The following is a 20528-nucleotide window of genomic DNA, read 5'->3' as shown; positions in this document are numbered from 1 at the left end:
TAAGCAGTAACAGCAGCACGAGGGTCCACAGGAAAAATACATCACTAAATGAACATCATGCGGCAGACTGCCCCCCCAGTCTTCCTCGACAAAGACAGCATGTTTAATTTAAACGCGATCACAAAGTGAAGACAGTTCTCCATTTTCAGCATGTGCTCCACCACTGCGCCCTCTCTCTGTCTGTCCGCCGGGGTACCAGCAGAATTTAATACAAAGCTCACTGTCAAATTACGGTATCTGGGATGTAGAGTGCTCACAGCTCTTTCGACCCCCCACCCTCCTCCACCCTCTGAGCAGTGGATGAGTGGACAATAACAGGGCAATTGCACTGGGCTTTGGGGAGCGGTGGTTTCGAACGCTCCCCCAGCAGGCCGCCGCTCACACAGGCGGTGTTTGCAGTGAGGATGGGAACCGCCCGGAACGAGGCCCCTCTCGGCGAGCGGCGGAAGTGGGTGGGGGGAGTTTAATTTAGCGGATGGTGGCACAGGGACCCTCAGGGCGTCACATACCGTAAGACACGCATGTACCTGAGCGTAAGTTGTGACAGACAAGTGAGGCAAGGAGGGTGGGGTCTCTGTCCTCTAAACATCCTGGTGGCAGGCTGGGAGAGCTGGGAAATGTGCTGCTTCTAAATGGAGCGATATGTGGGGAGTGGGTGGGGGGGGCTGTTCACTTACCATTCACATTTGCAAATGTTTCTTCTCGACCTTGATGGCACGTCTGTTCTTATGAATTTTAATTAACAGAGGCAGATGAATAGACCTGGTGGAGCTGCGTTTGAAAGAGGAGGGTTGCATTGTAATGGTTTTTCTTTTTCAAGGTCAGAAGTTGGTCCTGTCCATTCAGTTCTCAGTGTGGCTGTTAGCTTCCAACACAAGTTAATCAACGTGTGTCTGGTGCAATGGAGACAGTATCTTTTTATCAGCAATGTGAAGACGGGCTTCATGGTTTTTGTGGGCTTCACTTCCCCCTATGCACACACACAGATATAGTGCACCGTACACACAGGGCCTCTAACCCACACACACTCATTTGAACAGCTACAGTTATCTTTCTCAGGCTGTAACATAGCTATTCTCCAGGATAAATGAGAATTACAGATTCCCACTGGAGGTATGTAGCATCCTGTGATCATAGAGGAACAAATATGATCCATACCAATCAAAAGCATGCAGCAATTTCATGCTACTTTATTCTCAGTCCTGTTCCTGTTATAAACCGTCAGCTGACAGCTTGAATCCAATTTTGCTCAGAAATAAGCAGTGAGAAAAGAATTCCTGTTCATTGCCCACATTTTAAGCAACCAATAGCACGGAGTGCAAGAATCAAACTGCTAAAATAAGACACGCACCCATTTCTGCTGTGTGTCCTCATAATATTCATAGAAGATTTAACTGACGAGGGCTGATTGAAGGTAGGGAAGCATGAGCCAGAGGGATAGTTTATTTTCTCCTTTGTCTTACATGGCTACAAACAATATGTAGCATTTCATTAAGCACACTAAGTGGATTACAAGTTGAAGCATCGTCACTGTTTATTATTGTTGTGGAAGTCAGGGTATTCCAGGAACATTACACTGGTAATTGCTACGCTGGGTTTTCTATTTTCAGCAACAGAAATTGATTTAAAGTTTTTTTTTCTTTCCTTCCTTCCTCTTGGCTTCCTCTAGTTGCAGATAGTCTATTTTATTAAAGGCGGCATGCTGTTTGTTAGTGGTTGATTTTGCTCTCAGTATTGGATTGTGCTCTCTCTTGCCCTTAACCCTTGTGTAGCTACATAAATTGGTGAAGAACTTGCAGTGTGGAGTACAAAGATTAGATACAAAGAGCAAATGCATGTGGGTGGTGCAGCTTGAGTCTCAAGCTCATTACGTCTGAGCTTACGTAAGAAAATTCAGTCTGTACCTGGACAAGAAAATGTATGTTAAAGGCGTAAATGTGCACAGAAAACATTGTGACTGAAATGTGTTCAGGCCTTAGCGGAGATCAGTGTGTCAATCAACCAGATTTCACCTCATCCAGACGATTGTCAAAGAACTTATACAAGATAAAACACCTGGTATTGATCTGACAGACTGCAGAGGTTTATTCTGAGAAAGTCACTGAAAAAGTTTCTCAACATGTAGCTCCTTCTGTCCATCTCTGTCTTTTTAGGAAGTATTTTTGTGCTGTAGTCAGCCCGTCCTCACCAGAAAAATGGCTGTAATGATCGTCCGTGCAAGCAGATTATTACGATGGGACAGTAATGTACTTATTTTAAGCCCAACCATTATCTTTTTCTGAACTTAGCCAAGAAGTTTTAGCACCTAAACTTGAGCAAACAGTTCATAGCATTCACCATGTGGCGACGAAGGTTCGATACGCCTCATCTCATCTCGTCTCTGGTATTCTGTAATGGTGTCATGTATGGAATTTTGGGAGTCACTGGCAATCAACCTATTGTGGTGGTTTAAGTATGAGGACATGTTTGAAGCTGTGGGTTGATGACGGCAAGAGAGAGAAAAAAATAAATAGACGTGCATCATAACTGGAGACTGATCATAATGACAATTTTAACATGATGACGCAAATCAGGTTTAATGTTCACCATCTTAGTTTAGCACATCAGAGTGCTAATATTTGCTAATTAGCACCAAATACATAGTAGAGCTGAAGATGATGGCAATATCTTAATATTTCCAAGTACTGCATCAAAAAATAAATAAATAAATAAATTTGGATTTGATGAAAAGCTACCAGATATTACAGTTCATCCTGTGGGGGACATAAATGTCTGTACCAAGATTTCATAGCAATCAATCTGGCAGATATTGAAATATTTTACAGGATGAAATAAAAATCTGACCTGCTAGTGGGACTAGAGGGAAAGTCAGGGGGTCGCCAAAGTTATTAGGATTCATCCTCTGGGGAACATGAATATCTGTCATTAATTTCATGGTGATACTTCAGTTGGAACCAAAGTGTTGGACCAACAGACCGACGCTGACATCCCTGACTGCGAGCTGTACACTGACTGTGTGGTAGCACAGTACATGAGGTCTAGGGGGAAGAAATCCAATAGCCTGAGCATAGAGGAGGGTTTCTGTTTACCAGATATACTGAGAAAATACGGAGAAAACATATAGGGAAAAAGCAGAGAAAGGAATATAAAAATAGTATTTTCTGAAGCCATCACATCTCAAAAAATTTGATCAAACCTAATGCGCATGACAATATTGGAGTAGGCATATCAAAAAGCAATTCATAGTCAGTCAGTAAGCATCCATCACTGCTCACAGGAGAAACGTAATACTGCAAGTTTAATCGTCATCACTGTTATCGATGTCATCATCTTTGCAAAAAACTTCATTGACATGGGAATGTAATGTAGAAATGTCATCATCATGGCTGGAATCATCCTCTCCGTGGGTAGAGTAGTTATCACTGTGGGTGCAAACATTATCACTGCAGATAGAAATGTCATCACCACGGGTACCAATGTCATCACAACAGGTAGAAACTTCATCTAAGGTAATAACATACTCACTATGTCCCCCACGTCTGGTCATATATCATGGAATGGGCGATTATCATCCTTGGAGCCAACAAGAAACGAAAGAACAATTGACAGCAATGTGACAGCGCTGTCCAGGAAAAATTGGGCAGTTATAAAAATAGACCAATATACTGCATGAAGACATCTTGGCGCGGAGCAGAGCTGGATGAGGAGTTGCTTCTTAAGCAGGGATCAGACTCCGGGATTTAAATAATCTCAACATATCTCATATTTACAGGCCGTCCGCTCCAGATTTCTCTCATAAAACCTTGTCGCGTGTTCCAAGAGAAGCTCCCACCTAACTGTGAGATAAGGACAGAAAATTACAGATTACAAGATTCATTCGGATTTGGAAATAGGATTTGGAAAATTGGACCATCTTGAATACTGCAAACATGTGCATTCTCACAATGTGTGGTGACAAACTCAAAACAAGCATGGAGCCAGGCCAGCAGTAAAATCTCTGCAGAAAATGAAGTGAGAAACTCATGCGGATGACAGAGTGCCTGTACAAGTGTGGAAACTGGGAGCTCTTGGTTTTGCAGCTAGAGCTGGAAGCCTTCTTAGTATTAAGCCTTTCTTCTAAAGCTGTGTTCACCTTTGTTGCTCTGACATTTCTTTGCACAATACTTTTACAAGGCTTGAGGCTATGCTTGAGAGGTATGCTTGAAACCAAGTTATGTCCTCTAGCTCCACCATGAGCTGACGTTTGTGGCTCTGAGTGAAATGTCCTAACACGCAGTTAGATTAATAGCCCTGGAATTAAGAATAATTATCCTATAATCCTATAATTTAGTTATTGTGTACTAGTTAGCAAATGTTAGCATGGTAAACTATGACGGTGAACATGTACCAGTTACATCTGCTACATATCAGCATGTTAGCATTGTCACTGTGAGCGTGTTAGCATGCTGCTAAGATTTAACCTCAAAGCACCGCTATACCCAAGTACTAAGTACCCCCCACACATCCCCCCACAAGACAAACACAAAAAAATTCTTTACCATTTGCAAATGCGATGCTACGGATGCATGCAACAAAATGTGTCATTCCCACACACTACCCATGAAAGGATTACTGCGACTGGGTTTAAAGTCTGATCTCACAGATAAAGGGGCTGATTGTGTGTGTCAGCATGGCGAGTCTGAGTACTGTCGAGTTATTATGTGGGTGGGTGCCCTGTGGAGGATGAACATGAAAGACGGCTCAGGTCACAACATCTATGATAACATCACAATACAGCTGTAGGATGTAACGAGCAATGTGACCTGGCTGCTACAAGCCCCTCGGGATGAACTTGAATGTAGGAAGTAGCATCCAACCCAATGAACTCTGAGGTCTGCGTGATCGGTTTAAACAATGGGACACTGCAGGTGAGTGTTTAGGTGATCAGAAGTGGTACTGAGCACATATTGCTCGACCTGGTCAGTAAATGCTAATCACACATCCTGATCTGGACATTCCACACATGTGAACTAATGGATTGGAGAATGGACTGGCCTCTTTACTTGTTATCTGTAGTGGCCGTGGCATAATCAAATGTCAAAGTCCCATGAAGATGATTTCCATCCAAGTAGTCCACGTATTATGGATCAGTTGGCAAAATGGCAAAATCTTGGTTAATAAACTAATCCCCCCATGGCAAAGAACAACATTGTGTTGAGTACGTTGTATCTTTTGTATGTCTCTGTTGTCACCTCCTCCTCCTTTCACCTGCTTGCACAGTGCTCATCCATAATAGGATCTTCAGACAGAATACAGACAAAAGCAAATGGCATCAGATTGGTAATTATCTGGGTAGCATATCTAAATCCAGGTTGTATTACAAGGTTTAAATGAGGTCTTTGTATACTTGCCAAGATAGCAGTTCCATTGGAACAATATCAGTGCTGCACTTCGGCAGTAGCTGCTAAAAGAGAGGGGAGGACAAGTCTTTTGCTTTCATTCACATCCGTGCAATCCTTAAACACATCGGAAGCCTCATGGTTTGAGCAATTATTGCTGCACTTTGTCTTGCTTGTTATTTTGACTGATCTGTGAGTCTGTGCAGGTGCTGTAATCAGGACCTCCTCTGCATGCCTGGAACGTCTCTGTCGATCCTCTGTCCATGTTAATGCCGTAGCCGCGCAACAGGTCGGAGTGTCTCCTTGCATTTATTCTGATTAAAACCCTGGTCTTCTATGAAGGAGCTGCCACTCAGCATTACAAAGACAGGAGTTTGCCGGTTTGCCGTAAAAGCCGGCACATATTTCCCCTTTTTTTTTTTCTTTTTTTCCCCTGCCAGTCAAAAGGGGTTCAAGGAATTTTTCACTTCAGGGATTTGCTTTGATCACACTGGCTTGGACGTTTTCTCTGCTGTGTCCCTGAGTTGGTCTTGAAAGGCTCTGACTGTAAGACGGAAGCCGAGGGGAATGATTGCAGACAGGTAAATCAGCACGGATATATGATGGATTATACAGTGACAGCGTTCATTGAGTGTAATGTGAATGTGTTTGCTGCAGTGACATCTAATTCCACTCCTGAGATTTTCTGACCAATCTCATCATTTGTGCTTTCTTGTTGTTTTGACAATAAATGCCAATCAAAACTCACTGCATGATGCTGGCAATTTATCCTTTGCCAGCTTGTGTTATGGAAAACAACAGAATCTTATGTAATTTTTTAGTAACAGTTGCCAAAGCATAGATGAAAGCTGTAAAGTAGTAAAATAGTGAAAAAAATTGTTAAATGCTGTATCCTAATTTAGCAAATCTCAAGCAATAGCTGTAGTTGGCCACCGGAGGAGCTGGAAATGTAAATTCACTTGTCCCTGTTCTTGAAAAATCAAGAATTTTCATGAGCACAAATGTGTGAGAACCCTTTTCTTGTCCTTCTTCCCTTTGAACAGGGAGTGCGTTCACTCCAGCCACCCATGTAATGACGCCCTCGTGACAGGTGAACAATGCAAACACGGACAATTCATTTCAGGATACAGTCGCCATGTGATTGGGTCGTTTCACACGGAGGTCAGAGAAACAATTAAGGGACATTGATGGGAATTATCGGGGAGTGTCAAGTGGGAGGGCTGCCACAATAATGGCGCATAGTGATGGAGTAAAGCCTACAGAGCCGGTTCAAAAATGACACACAAGCATCTGGCATGGTGACTGTCCATTATTTTTTCACTTTTAGTTTATGTATTGTGATATATTTACACATTCATTCGAAACAGTACACAAAACACATAAGACACAACATGCAGAGAGCAGACACTGCAGTAAAGAAACAAGCACAACATGCACAACACGCCATGCTAGTATCTCTGTCAGGCTTCTTAGGCATAGCGATGCCTTAAGCTAAATGCTAACATCAGCATGCTAGCATTCTGATGTTTAGCAGGTATGATGTTGACCATGCTTACCTGCGTACTTAAACATGTTAGTGTAACATTTGCTAAATAGTACTCGACACAAAGTATCACTGAAGCTGATGGGGATGTGATTATAAATCAGAGTACTGGGACTAATGAAAATCTGATGACCCAAAGACCCAAAGTTAAAAATAAAACTCCTGAGGGGAACAGCCAAATGTTCTAACAATCCATCAAATGGGTGTTGTGACATTTCATTCAAAATGACAAATATCAACCTCTTAGTTGCTCTTGGGGAACAAGTCAGGGGCGGTTCAGGCATTCGCGGTTCCCAGAGTACCATGTACCAATCCAGCTAAAAGATGCTAAGATATTTCACTGGAACCTCTGAGCATGAGAACCAAATTTCATGGCAAACCATCCAAACGTTGAGATGCGCCTCCAGAAGAAGAGTCACAGGTCGTCCCCTGGGGACCATGAATGTCTGTACAACACAGACTTCCATCTAGATGAAAGTGGTGGACTGACCAGCTGACACTGCCGTCCCTACAGCTGGTGAGAACAAACCACCTGACCGGGCCAATGGATGTTGTAAAAAGGTTAATGGTGAACAAAATAATTAAAGAAAACAGAAAATTAATAATCGTAAAGGTGCATTTTTGCAGCTTTTTGCATGAGATTTGTGAAAAATGTCGTCAATAAACTGGCAGCATGTGATGCTTCATAGCAAATAACAGCAAAGGGATGAAACAGGCAAAAAACGATGCTGACTTCCACTTTCTGTGGAAAGAGTGCTTCTCGCTGCTGTTTGGCAGATTCCTCAGTCTTATGTTTCGATTCATCACTTTCTGCGGGCCGAGAAGATTCAGCCCACGCCTGACACCACATTTTCTCTGGGGCAAATAGGGCAAATCTACAACATCACGGGGGACATTTTTTTAGTTGCAATCTGTGATTTATGTCGACAGGACAAGTATTCGTTTCCATAAAAATGTTGCCTTGTGCAGCTTTGAGAGGCTGGTGTGTGTGGGAATGTGCTAAGGGAAGGCAAACAGTCATGACAATAAAAGAGGAGATGGATAGAGAAAGATAGATAGAGTGACAAGTGAAGAGGAAGAAAGAGACAGGAAGGTTTTGCCGCCACTCCCACAGGCTGTTATCCCTGGCGGGACTTTATCAGCAGGATGGTCATCTAATCAGCCTTCACAGTGGGACAACTACATCAGTTAACATCAATGATAAATCATATTGACAGCTATTGCCTGACAGAAGGGGGGTAATGATAGAGGAGGGAATGTGGAACTGTTGAAAAATGGACTGAAATTAAAGGGAATTAAGGGGGGAAAGAAGAGTGATGGACACATTTAAGGGAAAGACATTTTCTAAAAGAAGAGAGAAGCACAGGATAATTACAGGGATATTATCTGTTCACTTACTGTACTTGAATTCCACCACCCCCTCTTTCCCCCTGTCACATGTTTCACCATCGTCACCTCACCCACTGTACCTCTGCCTCCACTTCTCCAGCCTCCCATCCACCCACACAGTGCCTGTTACCAGCGCTTAATGGGTGGAAAAAAAGGATAGAAAGTATTTATAGATTCTATTGTGTTTTGCATGACTAAAAAAAATAAAATTCAACTGCAGGCTATCATCCCGCCGAATCCAACCTGCAGTGTATTTTTTGGGAGTATCTGGAATTAGCAGAAAAGGAGTGGGCTCACTCTGTGAACCTGCGAGATGGACAGAGAGGACAAAGAAGGGAACATAATGAGGGATACGGGACTGTCGGAGGTGGGGGCTATGGATCGGGCTGAACCAGGGTGTCGGCTCACCCAGGAGACGGATCCTGCTCCATTATTGATGAAAGTGAATGGCAGAAGGTTTCAGGAAGGGCCAGTGTTGGGCCGTGTCTGCTTGTCATGTAACATTAATTGACACAACCCTTGCGGTGGCACAGGAGCCCATCCGTCCAGGGCTCCCGTTTCAGATTGCACCATGATTTATTTACAGGAACAGTCGACTGAACAATTGTTGGGGGGGGGGGCAGGCTTATCTTGTGGTCTTTGAGCAGCCGTGCCCTCTGAAAGGCATGGCTGGTTTCACTGTGGGATATCAGAACAGTGAGATAGTCATGTTGCGAGAGGTGTTTAGTACAAACTTGAAATCTTTAACACAGGCTCTTTAAAGTGACTACACTGAATCATCACAATGCACCTCCTTTAGCTTTCCTGTGGGAGGCATCCGGGACTGTCTCCCACGCAGTGAGAAATAAAAGCAATCAAACCACACTGTCAGAGAGTCCAAATCGTTGACCGGCACTGAAGAAAATATTCAAATCAGCAAAATGATATGTAATTTCCACTCCTAGTAGTAATCACGTTCTGTTTGAGTGTGTCTCTGACATATACAACCTGCACTTTATTCAGTTATTTAACTATAACTGATAACCAAGAGCACATGAAGGGCTGGACCAGGATTCAGCAGAGCAGGCTGACAGCATTTTTTTTTCTAAAAATGACTGTTTAGCAACACTGTTGTCAGTTGATGACATATGAACATGATTCAGCCTGTACCCAGTTCATGAAAGGTTGTACATGAGCTATTCTGGACGCTGTTTGTTGATCGGAGCCCTCCTGCACAGAGGCGATGCATCTCCTGTTTGCAGAACCAACAACTGCGGCTCGTTTGGGCGAAATGTGAGAGGGCAAAGCAAAGATAAGAGGCTGCGTTCCATCCAGGGCTGTATTCCTGTGACTGTGCAGGCGAGCAGGATGCGGCAACAGATTTTTTGTCACCTTTTGGCCAATGTGACACTGTGTTGGATACAAGGTGCGATTAGGAGGAATGCATTAATCAGCCAGTGCAGGCTCTGACATGAGTCATGACAAATCAGATCACTTCTTTTTTTTTGCTTTTAAAAGCAGTCTGCTCTGAGCGACCGCACTCTGACAATTTAGTGATGGAGAGAACAGTTCTGAGCAAAAATCCACCTCAAAAGATTCTCTGCCACAAAAGCCTCTCCCAATGGGACTCTGAAGTAAATATATGGTACCTTAAATTAAATTGCCGTGGCTACATGTTCCTGGATCCCAAGAGAACCATTTTCCAAAGTAGGAAACTGTTCAGTGATGTAGAAGAAGTAGGATGGTGTTTGCCTGCCTTTTAACTCTGTGCAACATGGCACATGTTGGGAGTTCTGTGTTGGATGATAATCATTAAAAGTACGACAGGCTAGGATAAAGCAGTTAGAATGAAAATGTGTGGTTTTGGGATCCCTTGATATGGGGACTGCTTGGCTGCCATGAAAATAACAGAAAATGACTGCCTCCCCTCTCTGTCCCAGTGAGCACATGTACCAGGAGCCTGACACCAAAATTGCCTCCAGTAGCACTGCTTGATTATTACTGACACACACTTTATTGCACCTTTTGTGACCAATGTGACATTCACCATCACTGTGAGTTACCAAAACACAAAATGACTGCCATGAAGAAAATAAGTCTTTGTGCATGTGGTAACAATGGCAGCACAAAGCCCACCAATGCTCTGTCACTGAAATAGAACCTTTGAGCCCTTGCAGGCGAATCCACTGGCTGATTTATGTGCTGTGTTCTCACCATCAAACTGAATGCATTCACTGACAGTGGAAGCATGGATATTTGGGTTGATCGCAGTCAGCGATCGCCCCCTCCAAGAGATGACATTCGCCCATGTAAATCTAGAAGTTTCTCAGTTTCAAACACGAGTTTGAAATTGGTTTTGACAGCTTCTGGAGGAAAAAAAAACATTCACGTTGTTGTCTGACCTCCAGAGGCTGGATGTGAAAGTTTTGTTTAGCCGGAATTACTTCCAACTAGCTTATGATTATAAATCACTTGCAGTCCATGATTTCTTGCACTGTAACCAGAAAGAATACATTATTTAACTGGAAGGGCACTCGGAGGATGCGGACCTCTGCCATGACCAATAGTCCACTCTTTTATGATATGCAAATCTGCAAGCACAACCACTATATATGCATATATTTCCCAAACTATTAGAATTATGTCAGAATATGGTTGTGCCAAGCTGAAGCCTCAACATCATCTGTTGATTTATTATGTACTTTTAAATTGGAACTATTTCACATACTTAGCATATTTAGCATAAAACAGGAAAACACTTTATTATCATGCACATATGTACAAATATCAAAAGCTTAGCCTGAAATAACATCCTGAACATACATGTTCACAAGGAGGAGGAACGAGGAAATGACTTCACAGTCTATATTATTGCTTATTGTCTTAAAGTTCAAGTTCAAGCATTTTCCCTTAATATCTCTGGTGGGGTTTATTGCAGACAATTCACATTTGGATGTGACTAAGAGTAGAGTTAGTTGCGTGATGTGTGTGTATTTATGTTTTCATACCCACACCTTAATTTGAGAAAAAAGTGTCTCTGAGTGCTCCATAACAACTGCTCTCTGTATGAAGTTGTAGTTGAGTAACTACATGTGTAGGCTACCCCTGAGGATAACTGGTACCCACAAATGTGGATTGTGATATGGATTTACTGTATTTCTACAATTGGCTATGTTTTGTCAGTATTGAATTTTACAACCATTAGCTGGATTTTAAGATGCATGTCATTTATTCCACCAAGGACAAATGGCCTATCTGCAATGTTAACAAAAGTGGGAAATAATGTGTGTATCTGCCAAGTGATTCGGATGTGCTCCAAAATGTAATGGGTTCTCCCTTGGCCCATGCTACACCCTTCCACCAAGTTTCATGAAAATCATTCCAGTAGTTGTTCTGTAATCCTGCTGACAAACAGACAAACAAACCTCACTGATGGAGGTCATAAAAATCCTGGAACAGGAATCTGAAATTGTAAAAGTGGAATTTTGGCCGGGAAGTATGCTCAGTGTACTCTGCCCCAGCTGGGAAGGGATCAGCTGCACACTGGCTAAAGGTGGCAAGAAATTTTTAGTCATTTAGTGTTTTGCATTGTAGGCATCATTTCAATGGCATTTCGATGACTATACTACACTACACCTACACTACTACTACTATATTCAACATAACACAGGTTCCACACGATCTATTGGTCATATTTATAGGCAAAAGCAATTAAAATTCTTCCACACATTACAGTGTTGTCCAAGTTTAAAAGTGAGGTGCCACCACAGTCATGGCCGTATGAGAGTATAAATATAAGTATTGACAGCTTACTTATGATCAAATGTGTATTCAAAACTGGGAAAAACAACTTACTTAAACTCAGTACATTACTTGTATGTTTTTAAATGTTTTTCTGGTCACAGCCTGCATGTTTAATCTTCATATTCATGTCCAATGCCATGATTTGCTGCTTCTCCAGTGGCGAGACCGCTCAAATGACTCAGAAGATCCAGGCTCGTATCAGTACAAAAATGTGTCATTAAAAGAACCAAACAAAGCTCATATTTTGCCAATGTGCCATTTTAATTGAGCAGAATGAAAGGAGTGCTGAGGCAGCAGTATCCGATCGCACTGTCTGGAGCAGGAAGCAAATTGGTCATGCAAAACCAGAACCTCTTCAACAAACCAATTAATTATTTATGGGCTTCAGTGGAGCAGAGAAAGTTAATTTATTGTTATCATTATAAGAGTGCTCTGTTTGGGTCCATATGAGGAAGACCCGGGCTACAATTACAGGCTCCACAGATTAGAGAGAACGTTGTACGACTGTAGCACAGCACCAGTTCCAAAGATGCCTCCAAACGTCAGTGATTTACTTCAGGAAGAAGACGGCAAAGAAATGCAAGGACAACGTGCAAGTTGATATGTTGCATGTCGGGGGAATAATAGTGAGTTTTGCACATGCTATCGTTTATCAAAGATGTGTCTGCAGAACAAGACAATGGTCATTTTCTGCATTTTTGACAGCAGATGGGTTTGAAATCTTGCAGGGAGTAATGGAACAAGAAGGAGCAGCCACAGTGAGCTGTTAGATGAAGGCTGCGCACCTCCAACTTCTCAGTGGGGCCACAAACTCCTTTCAGTTTCACTGTGCCCTGCTGTCTGCAGACTCATGTCAAGTGCAGCATTAGTCATGCGTCAGGATTGCTCACAGAATGATGGAAAAAGGGTGATTATTGCCTGACCTCTTTACTAATTTGACAATAGTTTGGTCTGCTGCCTCAGAATCATGCAACCTGTAGTATTAACCCACATTGTCTCTTACCACCTGTAACTACAGGTGTTGAAGCTGGAAATATTCCCAAGACTATGAAATGTTTAATGAATGGGATCAATGCTAAAATGTTGCAAATGCTAAAATGTTGTGCGACAGAAGCATTGGTTTGCAAGTTTGTAAACATTAGCTAACATTAGCCACATAATTTACTGGTCATACCAGACCAAGTGAGGCTGTTGCTGCAAAATGCATAGAAAAGAAGAACAGTGTGTTCTGTTGCTTCAGCTATTTCTTATTTCAAGATACATTTTCTTGCTTTAATTAGAAGTGAAGTATTTTTATTTTTATTATCCATATAATATATCTGTATCGTGGAGCTTGGTTTTATTAACCTAACGGTGCAATAAGTAGCTACTTAGTCTCTTCATCTTAATTAACTCAACTTGTGTGACATGACTTCATACCATGTATTGTATATAGTGCATATATCAGTGTTACCTATATGGAGCTGAGTGAGACAGACACTAGAGAACAGTTGAAGGCTCATATTTAAGTGACAGATGAACTAGAATGAGTTGTGTGAAGTTTGTGCTAACGACTAACGGTGTTCTCTGTGTTCACAGTGAGCAAGAAGCCAAAGCTTGTCACATACTGAAGAAAATATGTCAGAAATTGTCATTGCTCCATTCAAACTCTGTTGTTCAATTATCTGCAAATAGATTTCTGTTTCAAGTTTGGCAACTTTGGCAACGATGTAAGGACAGTGGAAAAACATGGAGCTTTTACGACACTTCTCTCAGACTCTTTGCTATATCTGTTCTCTACCTTCGGGCAGCCTAATCAACTAAATAACTTTGATTTGCAAATGTTTACTCCTCCACAGGAGCAAAGAGCCATAACACCAGGGACGCTGAGTGAGGATCCCATTGTTTCTGATTAGGAATTTATTATTTGCTACCCGTCTGCCTCTCTGCCCAGTGCACGGGCTGATTAGCAGGCTGGAGAAGGATAGGTAATGACGATAACACTAAACTCAATAGCTGTTTTATAGGCAGCGGTGCTTTATGATGCTTGCACTAATTGCTGGTGTGATTAGTGAGGTGTCTGTGCCCTATCTGGTTGCTCCGGCTGTCCTGTGAACTGAGTTCTTGCAGACCTGAGCACAGGGGAAGTGTGGGCGTGCGGCAGATCGTTGCAGGAGGAAGACACGGGGGCATAATCGACTTCCCACTTTTTCTGCCCCTGTCAGCCCTTTCCTGTGTGCTGCAATAAAGACAAATTAACTTAAAGGCAATCAAAGGATTTTTTCTTGATCTCCTGGCAATAAAGAAATCTATTTCTAACCGTCAGTGAGAAGAATAAAGTCCAAATGAAAAACGGAGACTGACAACATTAGCTGATCTGATAGCCTGACATTTAAGTGGGAAAAAAAACTGTCACATTTCTTTCTGCCTTGGAGTGTGCCTTCTCTGATGGAAGTGTACCTCAGACTCTTTATATAAAGGCGGGTGTCCTCAAACATAAAATACCCTGAATATGTTCCTTGCGCCGTTAGACCTGTGAAAATACAACATATTGAAGCTTGTGAAGGCTTTATGTGCATCTGCCATTCAGCCTGACCTCAATACTCGAGCGCTTGACACACAGTCAGTGCTCCTGTGGCCAAGCAGAAGCCGGAGCTGAAAGTGAGATGACAGCAGTGTAATGCCAGCTTTTGTTCAGGTACATTTTCCTACCAGAGGGCTCTGTGTAAGTGAATTTGCATGTATTTCAAGTTGTGTTTTGCATACTTCTCCTCATGACCTTTAGCCCGGTTCTCTGAGCAGACTCCTGGTTTCTGTTGTCTCACTGTGTTCCCAAAGATCCTTCTCTCTGTCAAATACTTTTTTTGTGTTTGTATAAGACGATCCAACAAATAGTATTTCTTTGTCACTTGTTTAGTATTTTAATTGTGCACACACTAACAATGAACATTGCCAAGCCAACATTCTGACATTAAATATATGTGGAGACAGCAAGCTGCCACAAATCTGTCTAAGTTTAACTGCCATCTGTGATTATTGATAGCCTCTGGGTTTGTCAATCGTGACCTACACTGGGAAACATTTTGAAACCACTTGGGGGCAGCGTAATAAGCTGTGAAACATTGACATGTTATCATGTTATAACAGCATTATGCAAACAATTTAGCAAACAGTTGCCCCTTTATACACCCAGCAGGTATAGAGCAACATGCCGTGAATGCCCATGCGTGCAATTTTTGTTTTTTTTATCTCGAGATCAAGACTTCATTATTTCGTTATCTCGTTTTCTTATGGTAACAGGTTCATTTCTGTCATTATCTCGAGAACACAAGAGGCAGTTTTCTCTGGACGGAATAATTCTTCACAAGAAAACGACTTTTGTTTTCTCGAGATCACAGGACAATTACGAAGAACTCGAAAATAACTGTTTGGTTCATTTGATCACTCAGCCTGGCCAGTCTTCTCCTGAAATGACAAGAATTGATCTGAATGCGATGCAATTTCTGCCTGTGTAATAATAACAAGAAACAACTGTTTTCTCATGATAACAGACTGACTATCTCGTATCTGGAGATAACGCAGATCTTTCTCTCGAAGTAACAACGTAGTTAACCGGCGATCTCCAGATAACGCCATTAAAAGAAATAATTGCAAGAGTGGCCGTTCTTGGTTTCCGTACAATGATGTGGAGCGTAGTCAATGTTAATGTGACCCTTCATTATGTTTAGCATAGTTTGCATTCTGATCAGAGAAAACTATGTCTCCACATGCATAAAGCGAGTTTCCTTTGTGACTTTAGTTGGACTCAGAAGACTCTGAGAAGGATGTGAACGTATATACATGGAAATATACAACATGTTATCACTCCCGACTCGTCATATACGGCAGTTGGGTCAGTGGGACACTTTAAATTATGAAGCTCTACGTACTCCTCCAGCATCAGTTTTGCAAGTGCAGGGCTCTGTGGTCAAGCTAGCAATAATAAACCGTCCAGTTGGCAACATCTGGGTAGAGTTTCAAAATAAACACTGTGAAACGGTTGATTAAGTTATAGGCACCAAAACTTAGTTAGTTTTTAGGAGAAGATCAGAATTTCAGTTAAAATCATCATATCGGTTACATATGTCAGTTATCTACATTAAGTTACACAGCTTCAGTTATGTAGCTTAACTTAGAAATAAGTCTATGTTCGGCACAGGATTCCTGGTCTCCTGTGTGTTTGACCCATGCCTCTTCCATATGTGGCTTTTTCTTTAAACTGCATCACCTTCAACGGCACATCAAAACATTATGGCGGAGGGGTGCCTGCACCATCATAGTTTGTACGAGCGCAGGGCCACTGACCAAGCTGCCATGTTTGACATGCTGGGAGTGAGAACAGGCTGGGATATCGTCAGCATGTTTCCTCAGTATAGTTCTGTGAACAATCAGCAGGACATTCATGTCTCTATACTTAGCCATGAGTGTCACATCTGAAACTTGAAATAAAAATCAAATTCGTAATAAAAGATGAGTTGATTTCATTTTCTTCCTTTGTAATGTGTATATTCTGACATGGGGCCAATATGTTTTTGTTGTTTGTTTTTCAGTGGCTATGCTCATTTGGCTTGATATGGAGCTTCCTCCGTGGTTCTGTCCTTCACATGTTTGCTGGCAGGGTAGCGCTGAACAGCCATCCAGGTTTTCCCTCTGTCTCTTTGTCTCTCCGTCTCCCTCTCTCTCTTTGATGTGTCAGTTGAGCCGGGCCGGAGCCGGGCAGGCAGCCATGTCCATCAGCTCCATCCATCAAGCAGTGGGCCGGGTGGCGGAGAGAGGATGACGGGCAGCAGAGAAGGGGCAGATGTTTTGGAGGAACTGATATGTGTTCATGTCCACGAGGGATGTCATTATGCGGCGGACAGAGAAACATGCAGCTGATTAGCGGCTTATTAAGTCAAGGACACTGGCTCGCAGTAACGTACGCGGCTTCCATTCTGGCTTGTGGTGTTGATGGCTTGCCAGTCACTGAGAACCTGAGTGTCTCAGACAGATAACCTCTCCTTCTAATTAACCGCTGCTCTGTTCTTTAACTCTAAGCTCCTTTTGAACTACCCAAAAAAGCTCTGCAATCTGCGCTGCTTTTTGCCATTTCAAGTACAGTTTCCCTGTGTATGCCTACAGGGGAGAACTCAGAGGCACATAAGTTTTGTGGATTTATCTCTCAGAGAGCCCACACTGTGTTGTGCAAAGTAAATAAAGCAGCTTCTCCCTGAGGGCATGTAAGGATTGTAGGAATTGAGGAAAGTGGACAGTGCAGCGTGGAGAGGGCTTTACCTCTGATCCAGGACAATGGTTAAATTGGTAATGTTGAGAATCTCATCTGAACCCTGTGTTTTCTCCTTTAGTTGGATCTCCGGAGTTGTCCTCGGTTTCCTTTGAATAAGCCCTGCCACGCATAGTTGGAAATGTGGATTTACTCCAAATCACATCAGCCTTGTCCAGCAGGCTCTTTTCTTTGTTTTCTTTCCTTCCTCCTCCACCCCTGCCTCCACTTTTTTATCACCTGTATGTTTAATACAGTATAGCTTGCCGCATCATAAATTGCAGCAATGTGTGTGTGTGCTTTTCATGTGTTTTGGGGTTAGAGCAGTAAATGTGCTCAGGGTTATGAGCACAGTGAAAAACACAGGCAGTGGTGGACCACTTAATGGGCCTCCGGATAGTCTCAGTTAAACAGAATACTGCTCCACTAACAACACACTCTTCTGTGTGAAAAAGAGCGATAATATCTCTCTGGACAGCTGATTAAATGTTTTTATGCGAAACAGAAAATGAGAGATAGAAACAGGACTGACCTCAGATATTCATTCTCATCTCAGTCCACATATGTGCACTTTGAAGGATATAGTCTTATTTTTGTAGCCAGACTGTCAATTAAGTTTAACCCTCTGAGCCTGATTCGCACAATTTGCATCAAAACGAGTACCCCGTCTCTACAGAGTCATAACCCAGTCAAATTGAAAAACACGGAAAGATTACAGTATCCTGAGGTTCACCACACCAAAAGGCCATAAACCCACCTACGAATCACCGCTTGTAACTTTAGATCGTCTAATAATCACCATATTTTCTTAAGGGCTGCAGTTAGTGTAGTTTACTCAGAGAAACCAGGTTACGCAGGTTATCAGAGAATGTGTGTAGATACACTGAAGTAAAATGATTACTGTTAATTGTGGCTAGGTTTAGAAAAAGATCACGATTTAGGTTCAAATAAGTACAACAGCTACGTAAATGAAGTTATAATTGCTACGGCCACCAGAGGTCGCCGCCTAACATTAAAGAAAAATAGGTCGTTATAAGGTGCTGGCACGTGTTTTGGGGAGGACAGGTCCGTTTACCTCACAGTGCAAATACATGTGCATTTAACAAATAGACAAATGTTCAGCGGGGCAAACTGACTCACTCTAGCTTCTAGATGTACTTGCATTAATGTCATTTTCTGACTTTGAATGGAGTTCTTTTAAATATGCCAATCGCTAGGAGAAACGTGCCTGGGAAAGCAGGTTCTTTAATGCCATACCCAGATTACAGAAACCAGCGTTCCCATTTCCATGACATTTAAAAGATCATTCTGGGAAAAGACGGCTGTAACCCGGTAACTTAATTGCATGAAGCAGAGTGTTAACAGGAATGTAAAACAAAAATATAGGGCTAACTAATGTCCTCATGGCAACCTTATACTTCCTGTTTGTATCACACAGCAACATCAAAGCATATGGGAATCCCTATTAAAAATATATTAATTCTAGAAGAAATAAAATTAAAAACAACAATAACAAAATCCTTCAATGCATGTTTGACAGTACTAAGACGAATGTTTCATCATTGTGGTTCTTACATCCTTGGAACGCTAAAACCATCCTCTATCCAACATATGCAGATATTTGTGGTGTGTTGAAACCTGTGGACATACAGACAAGTCCAAAATCCAAATAACTTTAAAATGTGTCAATTAAAAAAAAAATAATGCATGAAAGTTATCTTGACAATAACTATGCCAGTAAATGGAAACGGGAGGGAAAACTAAGCAAAAACAGCCTATCACAGAGTTAAGCAAACCCCCTGTGTGGCCAGGCTTAGTTTGAAAACAGTACTGCAAACCGTCACAGTTAAAAGACCAACTTTCAGTTTCAACACTGACTTACTACACTCCCATAGTGCACACTGCTCTCTGGTGCAATGAGGGAGGACCTTTAAAGACCTTTGGAGCACTCTTTTTAAAGAGGTAAAGAGGTTACAATGATCCGTCTAAAATGATGGCTTGTTTCTTGCCAATAGAACTGAAGGACAATAAACAAATAACTATAGTAAATACTCCAAATCAGGCTTGAAAGAGAATTAAAGAGGAGTCATATGAACAGAGCTTAATGCAGTGTGTACCCAAACCCTTCCCACCAGCTAACCTGTCATTCGCATTATAAATAACAAGCCAGTATGCTGGCAGACGTGCCTTGTAGTGTTTTCCCCTCTCCTGGCTGCCTACTAGTTGCTCTCAGTTATCTCTGCCTTTGGCTGGCAGTGGGAGTTGACATACTCTTGGTTTTTCAGCCATCTCTTCGCAACGTCACAGGTCCAGTTTAGCACTTGAAGGCAGGATGTGTCAGAATCAGCCCTCTCTCTCTCCGGGCCGTCTCGCTCCCAAGGTGAGTCAGGCCTCGTCACCGCTCTTATAGAGACATAGCCCATCGCGTGGCGTTGGTAGATGGCCAGCAGTTAATAGCCCTGTCGTGATTTGTCAGGGAAAATACTCATCTGCTGAAGAGTGCAATCACTTAGAGCAAGGTTAGGGTGTTTATGGGTTGGAAGGGAGGTAGACGGTCCAATGTAAATCTCCACAGTCTCAGCATGGTTGAGCCTTGGCACAGACTGGGTGAATACAATCCTAAATTGATATTGACAGCTTGCAGTGGAGAGAGGAGTCCAAATGCAAGCACATTTAAGGCTGTGAGTACAGGACATGAACATTTCTAGGAGTAGTAAAGCTTAAAATTGAGAATTTACGGATTTGGACTGGCGTCACCGAGACAAATTCCTGCAAAAGTCACCTACTTTCTGTTTGTTTGTCCTCTCTCTAGAAAGAGTTCCTGGCAGCTACGACTGAAAGGGAGATCTTTGCCCATCTGGGTCTCGAGTACATCGAGCCTTGGCAGAGAAATGCGTAGGCCTGCGCTCCTCCCTGACTGGATGATATCCTGTGCGTACATCAGTGTTCGTCCCATCTGCTTGCCATTCTGCGGCTCTACTGTGATTCACTTTCAAACAGCTTTTCATTTCCATACAGTTTTGTGTTGTTGCTGCTGTTATTGTTGTTGTCTGCATTCCACGCTTGTGTATGATTCATAATTCTGCTTATTGTCTCTCAGTGAGTAAACACCCTCCCATACCATTCATGGCTCGCCTGTCTCTTAAGTGTTGTA

The 20528-nt window shown here is 42.4% G+C and overlaps 1 protein-coding gene across 1 annotated transcript in view; it reads left to right on the top strand.

Moving 5' to 3' along the window:
* The window catches only part of dntt (deoxynucleotidyltransferase, terminal), an 84294-nt gene extending 64021 nt beyond the window's left edge, over positions 1-20273 (top strand). The window contains exon 11 of the mRNA XM_041947386.1: positions 20187-20273. Within this exon, the coding sequence (XP_041803320.1) occupies positions 20187-20273 (87 nt within the window). The remainder of the gene's footprint in view (positions 1-20186) is intronic.
* The last annotated feature ends 255 nt before the right edge of the window (positions 20274-20528 follow it).

Source organism: Chelmon rostratus, chromosome 11 (genome assembly GCF_017976325.1).
Source record: "Chelmon rostratus isolate fCheRos1 chromosome 11, fCheRos1.pri, whole genome shotgun sequence".
Classification (NCBI taxonomy): Eukaryota; Metazoa; Chordata; class Actinopteri; order Chaetodontiformes; family Chaetodontidae; genus Chelmon; species Chelmon rostratus.
Note: the sequence above shows the minus strand (reverse complement) of the source record. Positions and strands in the feature narration are given on the sequence as shown.